The following is a 24,620-nucleotide window of genomic DNA, read 5'->3' as shown; positions in this document are numbered from 1 at the left end:
TCATGAAAATTAAACACAATTTTTGGGATATGATGATTTACAATTTTTAAGAAAAAAATTCACAAAACGAAGCCTTGGTACACATCCGTCACAGCTAAAAAATCACGTCTATAGCCCTCTCACATGGCTGCTTTAGACCAACACAAAAACCCCCCAATCAATTGGGGTATGGTTTGATGTATTTTATGGCTTCAAAATTTTATAAAGTTGGCCTACTCAGTCACTCGTCAGAGGACCAAACACAAACATTCCTTCAACCATTCAAATGAAGCAAGATGAATCACGCATGCCAGACCGTTTGCAACTTTGCCCAAGTCATTTTTTTTTTAGGGGAATAGACTTTCATAGTCCATTTGATTGAAGAGAAACAGAAAATAAATCTCACATCTCTCTCATTTGGGTCACGTAAAACCAAGAGGAAGAGGAGAAATCAAGTATTTTTGTGGTGGGTGAACAGGAATTGAATTTCGTTTCCTTTATCCATGTCTCTCCATTCTTCCATTAAACCTAACAATTTGAAGAAGAGCCACTATTCTTTTCACTTCTCTTCTTAAATTGGCTACTGTTTTCTTTTTTCCATGTTAGAACTCCACTCTTGTTAAACCAAACAATGAGGAGCCGAATAGTTTTATTTTTCAATTCTCCAAACAAAATGGATATAAACTAGTTTCATCTTCTTCTATCCTAAGTTTATTTTTCTCTCCTCTCCACTTTCTTTCTCCAACCAAACTGTTAAGCACCAGGGACATTTTTCAAGTTCCTCTATTCTGATTCAAACAGAAGAATAATGGCAGACATTTTAGACAAACAAGGCATACAAAAAAAAAAAACTTATCATTAATTACTAGTAAAATTGATACAATTAATGTGGTATGAATTCCATGGTTCTCTGTATACTTTATTGATGTGATAATAAAATTAAAAATAAGCCATGTTTGTACAAAAGGTTTATGTTCCAATAATGCCAATATAAGCAAGGAAAACAGTAAACACATTTACAGTTTTCAAGAGGAGAAACTCATCTGCAACTGAGAGAAATACAATAATGCACATGAGCTTGTAATTCATCTTCCTTGATGAATGCAAAAATCTCAATTGAAAAAATCACCTCAATCATATCGTCCAGCTGAAATTGAGAACCATGAAACATAACCTGAAAAACAAAAGAACTTCTATCAACACCAGCTACTCAATTATAATTGAAATTACAATGCACATATTAGTCATAACCCAAGGCTCAAAACCACATCAACATTTTACTCATACACAACAGAATCAATACATATTTTTAAAATATAAAACCAAGTGTATTCGCTGTCTCATGTACATTTACAATTTCATTTGTAAATCAAATTTAATAATAAAGAGCATCAGAAAGAAGCTTCAAACACAGTACAACAAACCGTATGAGTCATCATAAACATGTACTTCTTACATTTTACTGGGAACAGTTTCTCTACTGTTCCTAGACAAGGATGGACAAAAGAAAAATGGTAGAGAAGGATTCAGCTGTTTAAGAACGAGACATTCATACTCCAAAGCCCAAATCAACCAGGAGGAGGTAAAGAGGGTCACTGGTCAAGTTTACACATTGCCAGGCCTAGGGGAGCAACAAATTCATCTCTTATATTAATTCATGGTTCCTACTAGCACTAGAATTGCAAAATGATATATATATATATATATATATATATATATAAAGAAGATTCTACTTTTTAAGCAATGCACATTGATATTCTGACAAAAACCCAAATCGTAGCATGTCAGCGTAAAGTTGCCAGGTTCCCAATGTTACTGAATTCGGGAAAAGCCTCGTTAAAATGTATAGATTTAATACTCTCATTTTCTCTAATCTCTCTCCAAACCATCCATTTTTTATGTCATAATACAAATTTCATAAATCAACTTGTTCAATTGACAAATCACTGGGTCCAATAAAAAAAAAGCTCCTGTGGGGCCAGTTAAGCAGCATTATCTCAATGGAGTGCAATGTGACACTATACAATCAGATGCAGACTTAACACTATGATATGTCTGCATAATTATTGACTACAATAGAGGTCTAATGTACTGAAACATACAAATTACAAAACAGCATATATTGACAACAATATTAATTAAAAAAGAAAACACACAGAATGGTAGTAAGAAACATACAAATGAAGACAAAACCGGTCACAAAAACCAGCCACAACTCAATTATCTTCACACTTTAACCGTCAACAGGCAGCAAAACTTTCAATAATCTGTCTGTAGAGGGAATTTTAGAACATAAAGGACCATCTCAGCACCTCCTGGACTCAGAAGCACCACGCGCATGCTACAAAGAAGAACAGTAAATTAAAATTAAAAACAGATGCATTAACTTTTGACTGAAACACCAAGAAAACTTATAGCGCATCAAACTAAGCAACGAACACGGATGCATCACCACTAAAACTTTAGCTAACATAAGGATAGATCAGAATTGGCTCCATTAATGTGTGGATGATCAGCACATCCCTTCGGATAAAGGGAGTAGCGAATCTAGTTTGGAATCAATGCAACATGATAGATGGTACAAAAAGTTATAGCCTTGCTGACACAAGAAGGATGATTACTCGCATAATAACAATCTTCCTACATGACAGGAAATATGTTTAAGAGAGAAGAGGAGAATCCAGAAAGAACTGAACCCCAAACATTAAGGAAAAATTGCAAATCAGCCACCCTCCAATTTCTTTAGCAAGTTGTCAAGAGGAAGTGAGAAACACCCCACGAACTCCAAAAGTAAGTCAAAAGAGAAGAGCCATGAATTGGTCTATATCCCAAAGCAAACAAGAAGAACTAAATTGATCCCTAGAGATTCTATTTCATCATCAAAACACAAAGGACAATAAATCGAATGCAAAGCCATAACACCACACCTTGTTTAATCTTATTTTAGCAGGTTAAATTATAGAATGACTAAATTTGGCAGATCTCAAGATATGACAAGATGCTGCCAACTGTCAACATGCTCGATGAGTTCCAGTCAACTTGAAATCGCTCCCACCTTCCTCTCATCTACCCAACAACACCCAAAAAGAAAAATCTCAAGTTTGGCAACTCATGCACAGTGATGTCAACAGAACTTACACAAGGGCTCCATTTGCATTAATAACTTTTCCTACTTATCTGCCACCTAAGGCAGGTGCCTTTCTGCATAAATTATTTACTTAGTTTTATTTTTGTTTAACCTGACAAAGCTGTTTCTGTTTTTGTTTGTCTTTATTTTTGTTTAACCTGACAAAGCTGTTTCGGTTTTTGCTCTTCCTTAGTTCTCTCTCACCCAGACTTTATGCTTTTAGCCCTTCTTCCAATAGGATCTCTTCACTGCATGCATTTTTTTCACCTCTCAACAAGTTTTGTTCCTTAAAAAACAAAAAATAAATAAATTAATTTCAGTTTGTGGCTTTAGTTGACCATAACCCCATAAAATTGGAATTTGCTTGACCATAACCCTTTAATCATCAATTCTGTGAAAACTCAGTTCTCAAATTTTATTTCCTAACAAGCTGCACAAAAATCCATTCCATTAAGTTTAGAATTTTAAATATTCAATCGCAGACAGGTTGAATATTGACCTAAGAAATTATTAATGAATTATAATAAGAGTTGGACGACTAAAAGAAGTCCATACACCACCATAATAACAGAACAATAATTGATTCAACAATATGCCAAGTTATCAGTGAAAAATTGATGTCCTGATGCAGAGCATGCAACAAAGCGATGCCATCTCTGCAGTAACAGTATCACTCATAATTCATAAATCAGCCACCAATCAGCTCATGGCTCACGACTAATTTAAGCATAAGAACCATCACTGGGTGGCCTAGAAGAAAACTGTTCCAAAAAATGGGGAAAACGAGAAAGAACTTCATTGAGTTGTTTGAAACAGGGAAGAATAGGGACTACTAACAGCATCAGATCCAGATAACATTCAAGGATGATCCGACAGTTCCAAATGCATTCCACGTGCAGCAAAAAGTGTATTCTAGCTGGTGGTAAGGTATTCATCCTTGTCCCCACACCTTTGTGTGGTCTAGGAGTCAAGAGCATGTATGATGAGGGAGCAAACAAAAAATGACAATTTGAATCTTCTGTGAAATTCTCTGTTAAAAATTTTCACTTCAGAGCAATAAATATAGCCATAGAAATCCTGTCAACATCCATTTTTAATTTGATCTTTGAAACTATAATTATTGACAATAAATGCCAACAAATGACAAAACAGAGAACAAAAAGATATATATGCTCTTTCAGTTGGGAAATGAAAAACACAAAAACAAAAACAAAAAGAGGAGAATGTCCTCTCTCTCTCATTACCTCAATCAGCAAGAAGAACATGGAGAACCCCTTGGGATTCTGCACAATTTTTGTCTGGGCGAGAGCTATCATCCCCATGGAGTTGACAATTGTCTACAATGCAATGCAGTGCAGTGCAAGAAGCAGCACTTGTAAGAAAAACCTGAGAGAACATTGAATAGATAAAAGAGGTGAAAATGTGTATCAAATGGAATTCACTTCAAATCCAAAATATTAACAGAACAAACCGGTATTGACAACAGAAACACTTCCTAATTCATTGAGCCACGACACCTGAACCATAGATAAGCAATCAAAACAATAATAAATCAGTCATCAGTGCAATTACACAATTATGGACACTTAATGTACACATTAATAAAATCCAGATACAGATTTTCCCAGTGAGAAAAAGGGTAAATAAAAAATTCATTTTCATCATACAGCATAATCATAACAAAAAATCCAGCGATCGTATTACAGGAATAACGGGATTAATTTACAGAAATAATTATTATAGGGCAAAAGACATTGACATACCCTAAGGTTTGGTGAAAAGACACAAACTTCTCCTTTGAGATTTGAAAAAGATGCTAACCTCCATTAAGATTTCAAAAATCCCACAAACCTTCCCTTAAGCTTGGCAGAAAGACAAACCAGGGAGGGGCTATAAGTGATTAAGTGTCCTAAAAATCAAATGTCAAGGGAGCTTGGAATTTTTGAAACCTCAGGGGAGGTCCCCCTTTTTCTGCAGAACCTCAGGGGAGGTCAGAGCCTTTTACCTTCGCTAAAATTGTGTGCATAAAATCAACAAGCATAAAAGAGAAAATTGGAGCAAGGGATTAACAGCCATAGTCTTTTAATTTTTTTAGGGTGAAAATAACTACAACATTTACAACTACCCCAACAGAAGCCATGGCAGCAATAACATCTATATCTATCCGCACTCCACAGCATATGCATGAACTAATAATGAACAAATTTTGAATCTCCTGTCAAGTAAGGTGTAAACCTTTAAGTGCAAGGTGCAAGTTCACTGAATAATTTTTTTAAAAAAAATTCCTACTTTTTTTTGTTTGAAAAAAAAAAGATGAGAATGTAAGGCAGAATTACAAACATAAAAAAAAAAAAAACATCAGAATTAAAAAGAACATGGTAAATGTTTGAAAAGAAATTTCCATTTACATTTTGTAAGATGTCTTTAACCTCATATCCGCCAAACCAAATTTGACAAAGAATTTTACTACTTCCTTTTATAATAAAAAAACTGACCAGTAAAAAATTCCAATTCTCATGCATGAAGTCCTTATATAACTATATCTCATGCTCAACATTTTTAAATTATGTTAATAATAATAAATTTTACTGCAAGAAATGACAGCCTGAATTTTGTCAGGCATACCATAGTTGTTTGTAAAGCATACATGGTATACCATACATGAGAAAACTTCACGAATTTGGCAAAAGAACCATAAAAAATCACATGTAAAAGATAATAAAATTTACTGCAAGAAATGACTAAGCCTGAATTTTGTCAGGCAAACCATAGTTGTTTGTAAAGCATACATGGTAAACCATACACCATCACGAGCCAAGCTTGCTTAGGGCATTATGCTTGCTTGTGACCGCTTGTCGCGTGCGTTTGTGATCAGTTCCATCCTGTAAATACTAATGTAGGATTATTTTCTAGTAGTAGTTTTCCTCTATACTAAAAAAGGCAATATGACTCCTCGGTCACTATGATGGTTCCTAGTGCCAGAGTGAGAATAGCATAGAAAGCTCCTTAGGGGAGAGTGAGTGTTCATCAACTTGTAAAACTCACTAGCTATTATCAACATGCCTAGCCTACTTGCCTCTCTCGCTAGGCACACAATGTTAACAAAGGTGTTGTTAATGAATTGCATTGCTTCAATGTTTACTGCTTACCTGCCACTGCTTTCATAAGTTTTTTACTGCTTACGCTGATATTTGCTTGAATGAAAATTAAAGTATTTTGTGGATGAATTGTGGTAAACGATAGGCTGGCTAGTTAAACAAGAGGGGTTTAGCTAGCACCGCACGGTCCTTACACAAAGGTTTGATATATTCAGCCCGTGACACCTGGTATTAGAGCTCAGTTAGTTGCTACGTGAATTCAGTTGCCTTCGTTGTGGAATTGGGAAAGCTTTGGTAAATGACCACAGCGCCAACCAATGCTGAGAGAATTAGTGTGCTGGAAGCAAAGGCTAAGACATCAACCAACAATGTGGCCACAGAGATGGCCCAATTGAGGGAACTTGTTGATGAAGTGATGGAATCACTAAAGCATCAAACAAGTTTGATAGGTGAAATGTCAGAGGACTTTCACCATACTGTGGAAACCTTGCAAGCTCAAATAGTAAATTTGGTGGTTTTTGCTACGGGGAACTCTTAACACTTCGGGGTTTAGCAAGACCAAGGTACCAAAACCCAGGACGTATGGGAGTGCCTGTGATGCCAATATGTTGGAGAACTTCTTGTTTGATATGGAGCAGTAATTCCGTGCTTTGAGGACGGACTCAGAATAGGTGAAAGTGGATACTACAACTATGTACTTGGTTGGTGACGCCAAATTGTGGTGGCATACTAAGTACAGTGAAATTGAAAATGGACATTGTGTTGTGGATTGTTGAGCAGACTTGAAGAGAGAGCTCAAGGCCCAATTCTTCCCTGAGAATGTGACTAATTCTTTCCTAAGAATGTGGAGTACAATGCTAGAAAGAAGCTAAAAGACCTCAAGCATAATGGGTCAATCAGTGAATACGTGAAACAGTTTTCTGCTTTGATGTTAGATATCAGGGACATGTCGAAAAAGGACAAGTTGTTCTATTTTCTTGAGGGGTTGAAACCGTGGGCAAGAACAAAACTTCATAGGCAAAGAGTTCAAGATTTATCTACCGCACAAGCCACCGTGGAGCGCTTGACTAACTACGCTAGTGATACTACCGCTTCATCCAAAGAGTTTAGTGTAGGGGGAAACAACGAAAAGTCTTTCAAGAAGGGCAAACACAAAAGTTGGGGAGCCGACTATAAAGCATCAAGTTCAAAAGAAACTTCATCATCTCGAGGATTCAACACACCCAATGGAAAGAGTAAAATTTCGTGTTACTTGCGTCGAGGACCTCACAGAGTTTTTGAGTGACGGCAACTTAATGCCTTACAAGCTTCCACTACAGAGCAGATTAGGGAAAGTGATGGGGAAGAGGAGGATACCCCGAGGAAGGGTGCAATGCGGCTGGTGAACGCATTGGAAAAGAAAGCAAAAGCACCGAAAGTTACACAAGCAAAAGGACTGATATTTGTGGACTCGAGGATCAATAGGAATAATACTTGCGCTATGGTGGATATCGGGGCTACTCATAATTTTGTTTCATAGGCAGAGACAAAGAGACTCAACTTATTCTTGGAGAAGGATTCAGGGCGCATGAAAGTGGTGAATTATGTAATCCAGCCTACTCTAGAATAGCCAAGTAAGTGACTATGAAGCTTGGGCAGTGAGCAGATCATGTGAATTTCACAACGGTGTCATTGGATGACTTTCAAGTCATTTTGGGAATGAAATTGCCAAGGGAGACTAAGGCAGTGCTGATGCCTTTTGCTAGTTCCCTGTGTCTAATGGGAGATCACCATTGCATGGTTCAAGCCATTGCAAAGAAATGAAACGATGAGAAGTTCCTTTCGGCCATGAAACTCATCAAGGGATTGAGAAATGATGAGTAGACATATCTAGCCATGGTGATGGTCGATGAAGTAGCCCACAAATTGGTGCCTACGACCATCCAAGCTGTGTTGGATGAGTATAAGGAGGTGATGTTAGATAAGCTACCTCATAACTTGCCTCCACGATCGGGTGTGGAGCATGAGATCGAGTTATTTCCAAGAGTGAAGCCACCTGCTAAGGGGTCATATCGAATGGTGCCTCCAGAGCTAGCAAAGCTGAGAAACAACTTGATGAGTTGTTGGAAATGGGATCATTTCGCCCTTCCAAAGCAGCGTTGGAGCACCTGTGTTGTTTCAGAGGAAACATGATGGGAGCATGCAAACGTGTGTAGACTACAGCAAGCTCAACAAGGTGACCGTGCGCAACAAGTATCCTATTCCGTTGATTGCCAATATGTTAGATCTAATGAGTCATGCCAAGTACTTCACTAAACTTGACTTGGGGTCAAGCTACTATCATGTGAGAATTGCTTATGGGGATGAGCCAAAGACTACTTGTGTGATGCGGTATGCGGCGTATGAATTCTTGGTGATGTCATTCGGGTTGACGAATGCTCCTGTAACATTCTGTACCTTGATAAACCAGCGCAACATTATGTACCTTGATAAACCAGGTATTTCATAAGTACCTCGACAAGTTTGTCGTGGTGTACCTGGATGATATTATTGTCTACATTATTACTCTGGAGAAACATGAAGAGCATCTACGGAAAGTGTTTGACAAGCTGAAGGGAAACAGTCTATATGTGAAGAAAGAGAAGTGCTCTTTCGCTCAGCGGAGCATCAAATTCCTTGGTCATGTGATTGAGCAAGGTCATATCAGGATAGATATGGAGAAGGTATGGGCGATTCAAGAATGAAAGATCTCAACGATAGTGAAGGAGCTGCATACCTTTCTTGGCCTTGCCAACTATTACAAGAAGTTTGTAGAGGGATACTTGCGGAGAACTGCTTCAATGACAAAACTACTGAAGAATGATCATGGGTGGAACTAGACAAAGTATCAGGGAGCCTTTGATGACTTGAAGGATGTCATGATGAGAGATTCGGTACTCGCTCTTCTGCATGTAATGAAACCCTTCGAGGTACAAACAGATGCATTAGACTACACCCTTAGAAGAGTCTTGTTACAAGAGGGGCATCCTGTTGCATACAAACCGTAAGCTTAGTGAAGCGGAGCGGAAGTACACAGCTCAAGAGAAGGAGATGATAGTAGCGATACATTGTCTCCGCGTGTGGCAACATTACTTACTTGGGTCAAGGCTTGTGGCGAAAACGGATAACTCGAATGTTAGCCACTTCTTCAAACAGCCGAAGTTGACACCCAAGCAAGGCCGATGACAAGAATTCTTAACAGAATTTGATTTTGCATTTTAGCACAAGGCGGGGCACCTGAACCAAGTCGCTGATGCACTGAGTAGGAAGACTGAGCCAGCGGCCTTGCAAATGGTAACACACCTGACTGTGAGTACTGTTACCACGACGATGCAGGAGCGCATCAAAGAGAACTTTGCCAAAGATCCAATTGCGCAGAACCTCATGAAGCTGACTGAAGACGGGAAAGCACGTCAGTTTTGGATGAAAGACCGATTGGTGATGACCCCTTGTAGCCGGCTCTTTGTACCACGAGCTAGTGATTTAAGGAAGACATTGTTGAGAGAGTCATGATACCATGTGGGCCGGACGTCCAAGATGACAACGCACTTTGGCTATACTGAACCAGAGGTATTATTAGTCATACATGCGCGATGATGTGGTTGACTATACCCAAACTAGTCTCAGTTGCCAACAAGACAAGGTAGAGTGGAAGAAGATTGCAAGGATGTTGAAGCCCCTACCAGTATCATCCAAACCATGGGAACTTTTCAGAATCCTCAGTTCACAACTTGAAATCTTTTCAAGTTATCATCTACAGACATACGGACAGACGGAGAGATTCACTGGGCTACTAGAAGAGTACTTGCGCCATTTCGTCAACGCCAAACACAAGAATTGGGTGCAACTACTTTATGTGGCTCAGTTCTACTTCAATGCCCAAAGGAGCTCAAGAGCCCTTTTGAGCTTATTACAGGCTAACAACCATTGTTACCTCACACAGTGGATGAGCCATACAGAGGAAAGAGTCCCAAGGCGTACATCTTCAATAGAGAAAGGAGACAGAATGCAGAGATTACCCGAGCCTACCTAGAGAAAACTTCTAAGCGGATGAAGAAATGGACAGATCAGGGGTGAAGACCACAACACTTCAACGTAAGTGACTTAGTGCTTGTTAAGCTCAATCCTGAACAGATCAAGTCACTATGGGGACGAGATAGGAGAATACTTCGTAAATATGAAGGACCAATTCCCATCTTGGCCAAAGCCAGGAAGGCCTCTCACAGAATCAACCCCTTGACTTGGATGAAAGTGCATCCCGTGTTTCACATCAGCTACCTCAAGCCTTTCAACGCCGATACAAAAGATCCAAGCAAAAGTCAGTTAACCAGAGCCAAATTGAAGACAGTGCAACCTGACAGACATGAAGTTGAAGACACCCTTGTAGATAGAGTGTTCACACCACGAGAAAGAAGCGGCGGGAGTTCTTAGTGAAGTGGAAAGGCCTTGGTAACGAAGAATTCAACTGGATTTCAGTGGAAGATATGCAACCGTTCGTGGACAAAGTTTAAGTGTACCAAGCATCAAAGTCTACGAGGACTTCAACTGCATAAGTGGGGGAGCGTCACAAGCCGAGCATGTTCAAGGCATCATGCTTCCCTATGACCTCTTGTCTCATGCGTTTGGATTGAGTTTCCATCATGTAAATACTAATGTAGGGTTATTTTTCTAGTAGCAGTTTTCCTCTATGCTAAAAAAGGTAATATGACTCCTCAGTCACTTTGATGTTTCCTAGTGCCAGAGTGAGAATAGCATAGAAAGCACATTAGGGGAGGGTGAGTGTTCATCAACTTGTAAAACTCACTAGTTATTGTCAATGTATTTAGCTTACTTGCCTCCCTCGCTAGACACACAATGTTAACGGAGGTATTGTTAATGAATTGCGTTGCTTCAATGTTTACTGCTTACTTGCCACTGCTTTCATAAGTTACTTACTGCTTCCGTTGATATTTGCTTGAATGATAATGAAAGTGTTTTGTGGATGAATTATGGTAAAAGATAGGTTGACTAGTTAAACAAGAGGTGTTTAGCCAGCGCCACACAGTCCTTTCACAAAGGTGTGAAATAGTCGCCCGTGACACATACATGAAAAAACTTCAGGAATTTGGCAAAAGAACCATAAAAAATCACATGTAAATGATATGGCGGTAAAATGCTGCTTTCAAGTTATGCCTCTAAATGTTTTCCCATAGTCTAACCGGAAGCATAATTCAAAGTAAATAAGTTTCACTTACCATTTAATCATGCTCTGCAAAGAAAATGTAATAAAGCAATTCTTGCTTAGAAGCATAAATTTATCCACCAAGCTACCAACTTTGCAAGCAATGATAATTCAAAAAACTCAATACAGGCCAAATATGCAACTAAACCACACATTTATGGGCACCAACAAAAAATCTATTTGCATGTAACCTGCGAGAACCACAGTTGCAAGGAATCTTCTTCTCCTCCAAAGGAAACTTGTAATTGTATGTGATCTCTTCACCAGCAGCTATGTGTCGTTTTGCATAAATAAAAATTTTTTTTTGGCCTTCAACACTTATGACTTTGGTGTAGCAATTAGGCTGCCGAAAAACAATTTCAAATTATTATTTTCACATCAAATGGACAAAATTATATGTACAAAAAGTACAGAATAAATCATGAGGACACCTCGCACGAATGATTTATAAACCTAGCAATCCCTCCACGCTTTGTAGCATCAACCTACAAAAACAAACACAAGGAGGTGGAGAGAGAGAAAGAGAGAACTAGAAAAATAAATCGTCTGTTGGGGAGGGTAAGATTGTTACACAAACACAAGCACATGAAGTGTATACATGAAAGAAGCAAAACACCATGTGAAAGAAGCAATGAACTATCTTGACCAGGACGACACAAAAACCACATAAATATTAACTATAAATCTCAATATGTATATGTGTACGTGTATATATATATATATATATATACATATATATATATATATATATATATATATGCCCACACCAAATTTCATTAACATGAAGAAAAATTCGCTCAAAAAAGGGTGTTATGAATAGAGATATATTGGATGGCAAGTCCTTGAGGTAATTCGATAGATCTAATTTCTATTATTCATCAACTCTATATACCTTCAAATACCCATGTTCAGGACAAGACAAGAAGACAAGGTATGGGATGTGTCCAACATGTATTGTAGGATACTCTTCCAAGAATATGTTCATTGAGTTTCCAGTGTGTGTGATTTGAAATGGATAGAGTATGCATATTGAGCAACTTGTGCCAAATAAAAACACAATTTTAGATAAAGCTCACATAACAAATTAAAGAACATTTTAAAATGTGAGCATTTTGGCATGTCCATATGGCCCTAGTTCTGAAAAATCTGATCATTTGATGTGTCAGAAGCAATATTTGCACCCAACACCCATGCACAAGCAAATGTAACGAAGCACATCTTCCATTTTGGTTTAACCACCTTGGAATATAACTCGGCAAGTTTCATGATTTTTTACCAACACACTCCTTAAATCTGTGTTCAAAACTTGAATATCACCAGCTCTCTTCACTCTCCAATTGATGGTTGCATATTTGCAGCTCATCTGACAACCTCACTCTGCCTTCATCTCATTCTAGTGAGCTTCTCCTATCAACGTCTCCCTCCCTTGAAATGCTACACGCATCCAAGCATGCTTTGCATGAGCCCCATGTCAAAAGCTAATTTAACATTCTCGCACATGAACAAGTTTTCCTCTTTGTTAAGTATTCATGGTATTTTAACATTTTCAAGATAGCCTCAGCAACATTAATTAAGCAATTGTTGAGGTCAATATAGATAGCAATGAGAAAGAGAAGGAAGCTCGATAACCAAATGAGATAAAGGCTTGATAACAGTGGCTGAGAGCCAACACTAACATTTTAGTGAACCATTCATTAGTCAACTTGACAATGAGTTTAAACTCTCTTACCCATTAATTTCCTCCTCTGAAGTGTTATTAACACACCCCAACTAATTATGGCCAACCACTATCAATGCATACGAAAATGGCCTAAAGTAAAAATCCTTTTTTTTTTGGGGGGGGGGGGGGGGGGTGAGGATTCACAAAGATTGATCAAAATATAAGCATGGGTTTACTTACCACATAACCATCGTCCAGTCTAAAAAGGTAACTGCTGCCAATTCCCATTTTCTCATAATGGCGTTCACGTATATCAGATATCTACAAAATCAAAAACCTTATTAACGGAAAATCCACTGGAGAAGTTTCAGTTGATAAATAAAAACAGGCCTCATATAAATCATAAAAAAAATATAAAGCAGTCATCAATACAGTAGATCAAGTCAACATTACCCGAGCACGAATTAGTTCTCCAACATATTCAATGACAAAGTCCTCCGCCTCAATTGGTTCTTGTGCAACAAGACCCCAATCATGTATCTTGCTCCGTTGGAAACGCAAACGCTTCTTTCTCGCCTGAAAAAAAAAATGAAATGATCAAGTCAAAAACACTATATGAAGACAGATCCCAACACGAACTTTGTGTTTCTATCACCTTCAACTGAGTAGCTTTCAAGAGATCAGCACCCTCAGCAGCAGCAAGAAGGTTGCGTACTTTAACCCTGTTTGTTCTTGCAGAAATGCCTTTAACATTTGATAACTGAGGTGCACTGGTCTCAGAATTTAAATCCCGTGTGTGAACAAAACGAGTTCCCCTAACACGGGCTCTTTCAGCAGGACTTGCATTTATAGACCATTTATGCCATTCCAAGCCATTAATTGATGATCGAGCACATCCATCTGACATGGGGCAAGGGTTTAATATTGTGGATTTACTGGACTTGATTTTCCGTACTGCAATTTGTCTGTATGATGCTTGCTTTGCAGCACCATTTTCCAATTTCATAAACTTTCCAGAGTTCAGTGAAGGCACATCATTTGTTAAATGCTTCCTCTTCAGTTTTGATACCTTATTTGCTACATGCATGAGAAAAAAAATTTAAATGAGTAACATTTAAGGCAGAGATGAAAACAGGCAATTGTCAAATGGGATACTTACATTTTGGTATCTTATTCAAACAATTATCAACTTGCTTTTCCTGAATTACAACATCACGGTCATGAAGATTAACAACCATCTCAACACCATTCTGATCCCCTATGAAAGCAGAGACCCTTAATTTGCTATATTTTTTATCACCTTTTACTTCATTACCTGGACAAATAATTAATCAGGTCATTATTTTTATTATTTAGATAAGTAATGTTCACATGTTTTGAGCACTTAATCATGAGAGTAAATAATCAAGGCAGATGACATACTTTTGACTAAACGAGGCGCCTTCTTCAATTTTCGGCCAATTGGACTCTTTGTTGGCGAGCAATTACCACTCAAACCAGTTTCACCAATTATTTGCAAAGACCCAGCATTCACAGCTGAATCATTCTGGCATTCATCTAGCCCAATCTCTTTAGGATTCGAAACTGCAGTTTCACTTTCTGCTACCCCAGAAACATCTCCTGAATCCAGTTTCCTCAAACTTTCCTTCAATTGATTCTGTGAATCAACATCCAAAGACTTCACACATTGGGACAAATACCCTGAATTTTTCCGTACCAATCTTCTCTTGCGATAATATGTATATCCACCAATCCCCAGAGGCACTTTTGAAGAGTCTGAACCGCGACAATTCTTAAATCTTTCCTCAAGTTTGTCCAGGACAGTAGGGGAATCATTGAGCTTGCCTTTTTTCACATTCAGGACCCCCTAAATTAAGTCAGAAGCATTGGATAAAATTATAAAATAGGTGGCCAAAAAGGGAACCCAAATAAATAAATCATGTAATTAGAATTTAATGTTTTGATAAAAAGGATATTTTATATGTCAACAGAAACAAAATCAAATAAATCAAAACATACCTCATTGTCATCAAATTCACGATGTCTCTTTGAATTATACCATGATTTGAAAGAATAATTAAGAGCACCATCAACAAATAAGGATTTCCACTCTCTCAGTACATCATCATGCAACTTTTGTCGACACATTGCAATGGCAACATATTTTCCTATCTTTGGAAGACACTCCCCTGACCTTGATGGACGGAATTTGCAGATGAGTCGTGGAGCAATCCATGAACTGCCTTCAAACCCAGGGGGTAGCGGCTCATCATTTGCATACTTATCAACCACATCACTTCTATGTGTGCACACACTCCCAAATGCCCTTGCCAAAATATTAGGCTTAACAGTTCCACATACAGAGACAGTAGAACAACAGGGTTTAGATATTTGCGATGGAGTTTGAGAATCATCAAATCCTATAATCTGAGTTGACATTACTTTCAGATCCATCCCTACATGAGCGCATCCGTCAGAAGAACCATATCCACTAGTATATGCACGAAGAGCAGAAGAATCAACAGTGTCCTACAGCAATAAAAACATGATTCCACATAATGAAATCAAACAATAATTTTTTTTTTTTGTGCTAACTGTAGAACAAGATGGGCACTGACTCGTATTGCCAGAAACCAGATCAACTTCATTAGAACAAAAACATAATTCAATTAATTCAAAAACTGTATAAAAAATTTTTGTTTCAAAACTATACTATAAATTTTTATTACCTCATTCAATCTGTCATTGTTAAGAGAATTAACTTGTTTCCTCACTTCCTCCCCAACACAACTTTCAACATACTCAGCCAGATATATCTTTGCAGACACATGGAGTGCAGTTAGAACACTTTCCACAATGCCTTCCATGTCACCATCATTGCTATATGATGGGTTCTTCTGTATAGGTAATTTTTCTTCCACAGAAGAAGATGAAGAAATCATAGATGACTGGGCATTGATAATCAGTTCCTTTGGCAGTGCCAGTGTTTCAAACCCAGGAGGACAGTCCGCCTCACAAGCAGATGATCCCTGCTCTGGTGGCAACTGCAAACCCATTGAAACACAAATTCAAGAACAGTATAAAAATTTTAAAAAATAAAAAATACAAAAAAAAAATTTTCATAAACAGAATATAATGTTTATAAAAAAATAAAATTATAATGAAAAATTTTAATATAATAACTCACAGGTTCATCAGTTAGCTTTCCAGTCCTTGCAGGATGGTCCACAAAGCCCCTTTCAACAACATATGATGTACCCATAGGATGACAAAGCCATCGTTTTTGCTTTATCCATCTAGAGGAATACCCTGCTATAGGATCATAAAAGACAGCATTCCACATGACCTGCATACAAGAATCAAAGAACAATCTGCAGACCGCCAAATATGCCCCTCGAAAATTTTCAATGCTTCCAACAAATTTTGTACTCGTTGGAGACTGCGAAGGATTTCCATTAATCTGACATATCTGGTGAGAGGCATGAGAAGGCACCGCTGCTTCACTACCAGAAGAAGCACAGCCCTACCATCCAACAACAATATCACTCTGTTAGAAGCAGACTATAGAACAGAGAGATATTAGTCAGTAAGAAATTGCAGCATCGGCATTTTATTTGGCACGTTAATACATTACCATTCCCCTGTCAATATCGCATGTTTTGACAGACTGATTGACTGGTTCAGGCTTAACATTCCTTTGAGTTTTCTTTATAGCATCAAAGTCTGCAATGATGTGGCTTATAATCTCATCTAGGACAACTCTACGAGCCGCTTTCATGATTCCAGAGTGCAATTGGCAAGAAACTTCTGCAGAAATTCCAGATATGAAGTTCAGCAAAGAGTCAGTTCTGTTGCTTTCACCACCAGAGAGGGAGACAATTTCAGGTCTATCTGTTCTTAATGCATTTATCATAGATACCAAAGGTAAGGGTCTAAACTTGTGTTCTGCATGATATATCTGCAAAAGTAAAATTAATACCAAGAATGAGTGGGCCATGACATAGCAATCCATAGAGCTCAACAAAAAAGCATGCCTAGATTTTTCTAGGGGGTAAAAAAATATGAACAAATAAACATCTCCAATGTCCATATTCAAGATCTCAGGTTAATCATGCTACAATTAACAAAATAATGAAAGTATCCACTTTGCATCAGGGGCGTTAACAAAATTGAACTCCAGCTGATTTTTGCTCTACTGTTCATGCTTAAGAACACTACTAATGCATGTGTGTGTGTGTGTGTGAGACATAGTAGTTAAAAGCGCGCCTTAGGCGCAAGGCGCAGTGAGGCGATGAGCTCGCCGCCTCATATCAGGTGAGGCGAGGCGACCTGCAAGAGGCGAGACGAGGCGCAGTGAAGCGCGAGGCGCAGTGAGGCGCGCCTTGTGTATTTTTAAGCCATTTAAAGGAGACAAACGAACAGAGCCCTAGCCCCTTTCGACCCTTCGAAGCCCTTCGTGAGTTCGTTTGCAAGCCTTTGAACCAGCCGGAAGCCTTCGCGACTTCGTCTTCGAGCTTCGACCAGGATCGTGAGTTCATCTTCGACATTTTGAAGAAGCACAACCTGCGCAACTTCGTTTCGAACCAGCCAGAGCCCTCGCGAGTTCGTCTGCCTGCCTTCGAAGCAGTCGTGAGTTCGTCTGACTGCCTTCGAGCACGACGTGAGTTCGTCACGTCGCCTTCAACACTTCGAACCTTTGTAAGTCTTCTTCTTCTTCTTCTTCTTCTTCTGCTGCTGCTGTTGCTTGCGTCCCGCTGCCTGCTGCTTCTCTTCTCTTCTTCTTCTTCTTCTTCTTCTTCTTCTTCTTCTGTTGCTGCTTCTCTTCTTCTTCTTCTTCTTCTTCCTGCTGCATGCTTGCTGCGTGCTGCTGACTGCTGACGGCTGCCTACTTTTTTTCTTCTTCTTCTTCTTCTTTATATGTAAGCTTACTGTTTTTTAATTTATAATATTTAGTTTAATTAATGTAAGCTTATAAATTATAACTAATAACATAATATTTATTTTTTTCACAGAAATTTAGCTACTGTTTTTTAATTTATAATATTAACTTCAATTAATGTAGGCTTACAATTTATAACTAATACATAATATGTATATTTTTTACAGAAATTTAGCTACTGTTTTTTAATTTATAATATTAAATTTAATTAATGTAAGCTTACAAATTATAACTAATACATAATATTTATTTTTTTTACAGAAATTTAGCTACTGTTTTTTAATTTATAATATTTAGTTTAATTAATGTAAGTTTATAAATTATAACTAATACATAATATTTATTCTTTTTATTGAAATTTAGGTACTGTTTTTTAATTTATTTGGAAATGCATTATGTAAGTCTTAAATTATAACTATATGATGCATTGTTTTTTCAGTTAGGATACGGGATACCAAGTCTAAAATCTTAAATGGATTCTAGTTCTGGATGTGAGGCCTCGTCAAAGAAAGATCCCGCATGGAAGTATGCACATTTGGAGGATCAAAAAAATAGAAATAATTTGACTTGCAATTTTTGTGCTAAAGTCACAAGGGGAGGAATATTTCGAGCAAAACAACACATTGTCGGAGGATTTCGAAATGTGAAAGAATGCTCTAAGTGCCCTACTCATGTACGTGAGGAGATTAAAGAGTATATGTTGAAGAAAGATATGGAAAAGGAGGAAAAGGAGGAAAATGAGTTATTGCCCGACTTTGATGATATAGATCATTACGGTGAAGATGAAGAAGATGAAGTTCAAGAAATTGACATTCGTGGCAAGAGAGTGTTTACTAGTGATGGAAGTAAAAGATCATACCAATCCAACTTGAAGAAACCAAAACAGAAGGGGCCTATAGACTTGTTTTTTACTCCCGATCCAAAGAAAGCGATTCAAGCTAGGAAAGAAGGGAAGATGAAGCAAACATCAATAAATGAAGCGTGCAAAAAAGAACTTAGAAAAAAGGCAATGGGAGATTTTGCTAGGTGGATGTATGATGCTGGGATACCATTTAATGCTGTACGTTTGAGCAGCTTTGCAGTGGCACTTGAATCGATTGGACAATATGGTCCTGGAATAAAGCCACTTAGCTATCATGAAGTGAGAGTTCCTTACCTAAAGGAGGAAGTCAGTCGAATGAAAGAGTTGTTGAAGGTCCATAAGGAGGAATGGACAAAATATGGCTGCTCAATTATGTCTGATGGTTGGAGAGATTCAGTTGCTAATAAAGACATAATCAACTTTTTAGTGAACTCTCCAAGGGGATCAGTATTCATCAAGTCTATTGATGCTTCTAATATTGTCAAGAATGCAGATAGAATGTATAGATTACTTGATGAGATGGTCGAAGAAATTGGAGAATCAAATGTGATTCAAGTGGTAACTGACAATGCGTCAAACTATGTTGCAGCAGGTAAGAACTTATTTTTAGAACTACTTTCTATAGTGTATATATTGTTTATTTTAATATTTTAATGGCTTCATTCCTTGATTTTTCAACAGGGAGATTGTTGGAAGCAAAGAGGCCACATTTATATTGGACACCGTGTGCTGCTCATTGCATTGATTTAATTTTGGAGGATATTGGGAAGATGCCTTCAATTCATGCAACTTTGAAAAGGGCAATTTTTTTGAATGGCTATATCTATAATCGTGTTGGCGTTGTCAACTTGATGAGACAATTCACTGGAGGAAAGGAGTTGCTAAGACCTGCAGTTACAAGATTTGCAACTGCCTTCATCACTCTTCGTTCAATCCATCTTCAAAAGAATAACTTGAGGAAGATGTTTACTTCTGAAGATTGGAATACTACTAAATGGGCAAAGGAGGCGGCTGGCAAAAGAGCAGCTACTATTGTTTTGATGCCTACTTTTTGGAGTACCATCGTTTATGCTCTTAAGTTAACAGGTCCACTTGTTCGTGTACTCCGTTTGGTTGATGGGGAAAAGAAGCCTGCAATGGGATATATTTATGAAGCAATGGATAGGGCTAAGGAAGCCATAGCTAAGGCTTTTGGTGAGAGAGAGGATAAATTCAAGGAGGCATTTGAAATTATTGATACGAGGTGGGGATGCCAACTCCATCAACCGTTGCATGCAGCTGCACACTACTTGAATCCAGAATTTTTCTATTCAAACCCCAACATTTTGCAAGATGAAGAAATTATGTCGGGTTTGTACAAATGTGTTGGAAGGTTACTGCCAACTATTGAAATGCAAGATAAAGTTTCAAATGAGTTGGAAAAATACAATGCCGCTAGTGGCGTCTTTGGAATTAGTTTGGCAGTGAGACAAAGGAAGACAAAAGCACCAGGTAAAGTGGCATTTGTACTACCTCTTCATTTTTGAAAATTATTTTTGCTATTTACCTAGTAGGTATTCATTTAAAATTTATTTTATAACAGCGCAATGGTGGATGGCATATGGATCAACAACTCCAAACTTGCAAAAGTTTGCTGTGAAAATTCTTAGCCTCACGTGTAGTGCTACTGGCTGCGAAAGAAATTGGAGCATATTCCAACATGTAAGTCATTAGTATATCATGGATTAATTATTAAAGAACAAGAACTACCAATCTACTGCTTTTTAGAATCATTATTAACCATATTACTGTAAACTTTTTGCAGCTTCATAGCAAAAGGAGAAATAGGCTATCCCAGCAACGCTTGAATGATTTGGTATTTGTGAAATATAATCGAACTCTGAGGCGTCGATACGACAAACGTGACACCATTGATCCCATCCTCCTGAAGGACATTGATGATAGTAATGAGTGGTTGATTGGTAGGATGGATGGTGATTCTGATGAGGATGATGAACTTGTGTTTGAAGATGATAATTTGACTTGGGATTCTGTTGCTAGAGCCGCTGGACTAAATAACCCCCCGCATCACACTAGATCAAGAATAAGTACAAATATGCCATCATCGTCTAAAGGAAGAGGAAGAGCTTCATCTAGTAGTGCAACCACTGCTAGGGGTCGGACCACAATGTTGGAACTTGTAGATGAGGATGAAATCCAAGTGGATAGTGCAGAGGAGACGGAAGAGGAAAAAGATGTTGGAGAAAACAGTTCTAATGATGAAGAGGAAGATGATGATATCTTCACCGACCTAGTTGATGATGAGTGATGAGTGATGATTGAGGAGGATTTTTAGATTTTATATTTTGAAATCTTTTATTGTACTCTTTTCTTTTGATGTTGAACTATGTTGAATTGTTGAGGCTTTTGGGCTTTGTCTTGGCAATTTTATTAAATTTCCAATTTTTTTATTGAATGTTTTGACATTTTAAATTCTAATATGACTAGATATTCATATGTTCATATATAAATTACCCCAAATAGATATTTTACACCATTTTAATAATTGTGCGCCTCACCTTCGTGAGGCGCGCGCCTTCGCCTCGCGCCTCGGCTTCAAAGACCCTTTGCGCCTCGGCTCGCCTCGCGCCTCTGACTACTAGGGTGTGAGAGAGACAGAGAGAGAGAGAGATGTGAAAACCCTTCCCTTCTAACATATTTAAAAAAATAACGATGCTCACTGAAAATTTGTCCCTTTTATTTCAATGCAGCAAGTCAGACGGCTTTGGAGGCATTTCCAATGATACACCAAGCCTCAAGTAGAATCATACCTCAGTCATATATCAGAACTGTATCTCAGAAAATTACCAACACCTCAAAGTCATTTGTGAAATGATGCAAAGTTTGTAAACATCCCAAATTCAATACAGCAATCAGTGCTCTACTTTTTAAATTTTCTGCCTCCATGTGAAAGAATATTGCCCTACAGCTACAAGATTCTTTAAGCCAGCATGCAAAATGCTGCGGAAGTTACACAATTTTCCTGGCTTTACCCGGCGTTTGTCAAAATTACTTCTCAGAAATAATATGAACATAGATTCATTAAAAATAAAAACATAATTTTACTGGGTCCACCATCATAATGTAGTGGTGTAGCTTACCATCAATGAATCACGAAAATAATCATATTGATGCCAAGAATACAGTTCCATAAGAGAATAAGGCTATTCAGAAATAATATGAACATAAACTAATAACAAAAAAAAAAAAAACATAATTTTACTAGGTCCACTATCATAATGTAGTGTTACAGCATACCATCAACGAATCACGAAGATGACCATGTTGATGCCAAAAACACAGTTCCATAAGAGAATGAGGCCCATGTGTCTTTCCATCATCGTCTACAAACAGCCAACACGATTCTTCATTTGACTGAGATTAAGAAGAAGAAAAAATATCCATGAAATGTACAAATAAAATTACCATCCAAACAGCGAAACACAAATAGTAGTTATAATTAAAATCTTTAATTGTTTCAAAAAATAGCAGTAGCAGTACCAGAGAAGAAGGTAATGCAGTCCTATTAGCCATATCAGACACCACCACCTGCTTCCTAGAGCCATAACTATTGGCATTGACATTAATGGGAAGCTTATCATGGGATCGTTGCAGTTGAGACGAATGGGACAGAGACTGTGTAATTGGGGCAGCATACACAGCGGGCTCATCTTGCTTATGTGCCACCAAATCACAACTGTGAGAGTTAATACAATCTGTGGATCCAGCTGTGCTTGGGATGCCAGTACTACAGTAAGTGAAACCTGTGGCAACATGGTCAGGAAACTGCTTGAAGTACTTCAAAGGCACAGGATTAATTAAAGCCCCATTTAAGATGGGATAGACAGGAAGCTCCTCCGGCAAAAACCCCGTAGATAAACCCTCATACAACTGCTCCTGAATGTAAGGACCACACATCTGCCCTTGCTCATTGACATACATCCAACCAGTGACAAAAGCAGGTGGAGCATATCCAAAATAATTCTTCTCTTGGTCTGAAGTGATTCCAGTATTACAAGGCTGGGAAATATCACCATTACAGCCATTCGATCGACAGCTCATATCCACTGCAGAATTTGAACCAATATGTTCATCACAATTGGAGGAAAATGAAGAAACGTTGATGGTATCCAAGCACCTGAAGTTGCATCACCAAAAGAAAATAAATATAAGTAAACAGATAAAAGGACGAATATAGAGGGCAAGAGTTAAATACAATTTTCGTCACTAAACTTTCCAAAATTTTCTTTCTTGGTCACCGCAATTGTTGTCTCTAATAGATGCACAATCTAAATGGCTGCAATTGAATGCAAACCTGGTGTAGTTATCAGACTGAAATTGCCATAATTTAGAAATTATAGTAACTCAAGTTACAACAATTTAAAATGTAGAGTGATCCCATTAGGGCAAAAACGGTACTGACCAAGTGAGAACATTTTAATTTTTCAGAAACTATAAGTGCATTTAATTTGATGAAGCATATAAAAAGGCGAGAGCCTTTGATTAATTCATTTTAGACAAATAAAAAGCGTAGAGGAGATTCAACACGTCGGGCAAATCATATGATACCTATGATATTGACACTCATTTAAACACGGCTCTGGAGACGAGGCAACCTCACAGCCATTGCCAGATGCAATTCTTGGGGAAGCTACTTCTGAATCGGATACTTTGAGCCTCTTTCTTGGAAAGAAAGCATAGTCATATTCTTGGAAATCAACAGTCAGCTCGTGGCGGTTAGATTTGTAGCAGCGAAGTGTTGAAGAGACCATAGATCAAATAATTCCTCGGCTGCAAACAGGGGCAAGCAGCTCAAATTTTAAAATAAAAATAAATTTAGGCAAGCATGATCCGCAACGAGAATCGCGGATACGCCATAAAAAAACATTGTGTGTGATTGAAGAAGCATGGGAATCCAATGGAAGCCCAGATTCTAGCATCTAAAAAACCCTAGGCCGCCAAACACATACAGAAACTCGATGCCAAGAAAAAAATGTTGGATCTTCCAGCGAATTAAAATTAATTCTAAGAAAAATCAACAAATAACGCAGATGCACCAAGAAAAATCCACAAATAACGCAGATGCATTCACAACATCCTTTGGAATAGAAAGATCTTACCGGATGCCGGATGGGGAGAACAACACGATAATTGTCGACCTTTTCCCAAACTATGATGCCAGCCGAAATATGTTTCGATCTGGCAAATAAGAAACAAAAACTATATGAAGAAAATTTGATCCGCCGAGGGTTGGGGATGATACAGCGTGAAGAAGCAAAAGAAATTTCTCGGAAGGGGAAAAGGACGACTGCAGGAATCGGCGAGATAGCCAATCCTTTCCGATTCAGTAGATTTTATGCCTGGGGGATAATGGGCCAGGCGGAACAAGGCCTTCTACGCCTAGTGACTAAAGACAGTTGTGGCCCATAAAGGCGCTCTCTCGGTTTGGCCGGGATGAGTCGAGGGTAAGTAGGCAAACTTGGCTCAAAAATATTAAATTTGAAACAATTGGACCGATTTGATAATTATTAAAATCAAACTTAAGTTGACTCTAACTTCATAAAACTCGAATTTAACTCAATTAAGTATGATTATATTATAAATTAATGTTAAATGTATATATATATATATATATAATGTAAAAATAATAAAATTTAAAAGTTTGATTAAACTCGAA

The 24,620-nt window shown here is 37.9% G+C and overlaps 2 protein-coding genes across 2 annotated transcripts; one reads left to right on the top strand and one right to left on the bottom strand.

Annotated features, from left to right (window-relative positions):
• Window positions 1-868: 868 nt before the first annotated feature.
• On the bottom strand, window positions 869-24,322 carry LOC131158376 (histone-lysine N-methyltransferase ATXR7). The gene is made up of 19 exons (XM_058113212.1): window positions 24,064-24,322; window positions 23,513-23,734; window positions 22,445-23,081; window positions 22,202-22,318; window positions 16,738-17,061; window positions 16,291-16,626; window positions 15,833-16,147; window positions 15,123-15,632; window positions 14,526-14,970; window positions 14,263-14,418; window positions 13,759-14,180; window positions 13,557-13,679; window positions 13,344-13,424; window positions 11,875-11,928; window positions 11,635-11,786; window positions 4,578-4,623; window positions 4,351-4,492; window positions 2,158-2,320; window positions 869-1,153 (listed from the first exon to the last, which is right to left on the bottom strand). The coding sequence occupies exons 2-16, from the start codon at window positions 23,713-23,715 to the stop codon at window positions 4,602-4,604; spliced, it is 3,897 nt and encodes a 1,298-aa protein (XP_057969195.1). The 5' UTR covers window positions 23,716-23,734; window positions 24,064-24,322; the 3' UTR covers window positions 869-1,153; window positions 2,158-2,320; window positions 4,351-4,492; window positions 4,578-4,601.
• On the top strand, window positions 18,477-21,401 carry LOC131158377 (uncharacterized). Its single transcript, XM_058113213.1, has 4 exons — window positions 18,477-19,496; window positions 19,586-20,395; window positions 20,487-20,605; window positions 20,709-21,401. The coding sequence occupies exons 1-4, from the start codon at window positions 18,515-18,517 to the stop codon at window positions 21,210-21,212; spliced, it is 2,415 nt and encodes an 804-aa protein (XP_057969196.1). The 5' UTR covers window positions 18,477-18,514; the 3' UTR covers window positions 21,213-21,401.
• Window positions 24,323-24,620: the final 298 nt, after the last annotated feature.

Source organism: Malania oleifera, chromosome 6, assembly GCF_029873635.1.
Source record: "Malania oleifera isolate guangnan ecotype guangnan chromosome 6, ASM2987363v1, whole genome shotgun sequence".
NCBI classification, from domain to species: domain Eukaryota; kingdom Viridiplantae; phylum Streptophyta; class Magnoliopsida; order Santalales; family Ximeniaceae; genus Malania; species Malania oleifera.
The sequence above is the reverse complement of the archived record's forward strand: the minus strand, read 5'-3'. Positions and strand labels throughout refer to the sequence as shown.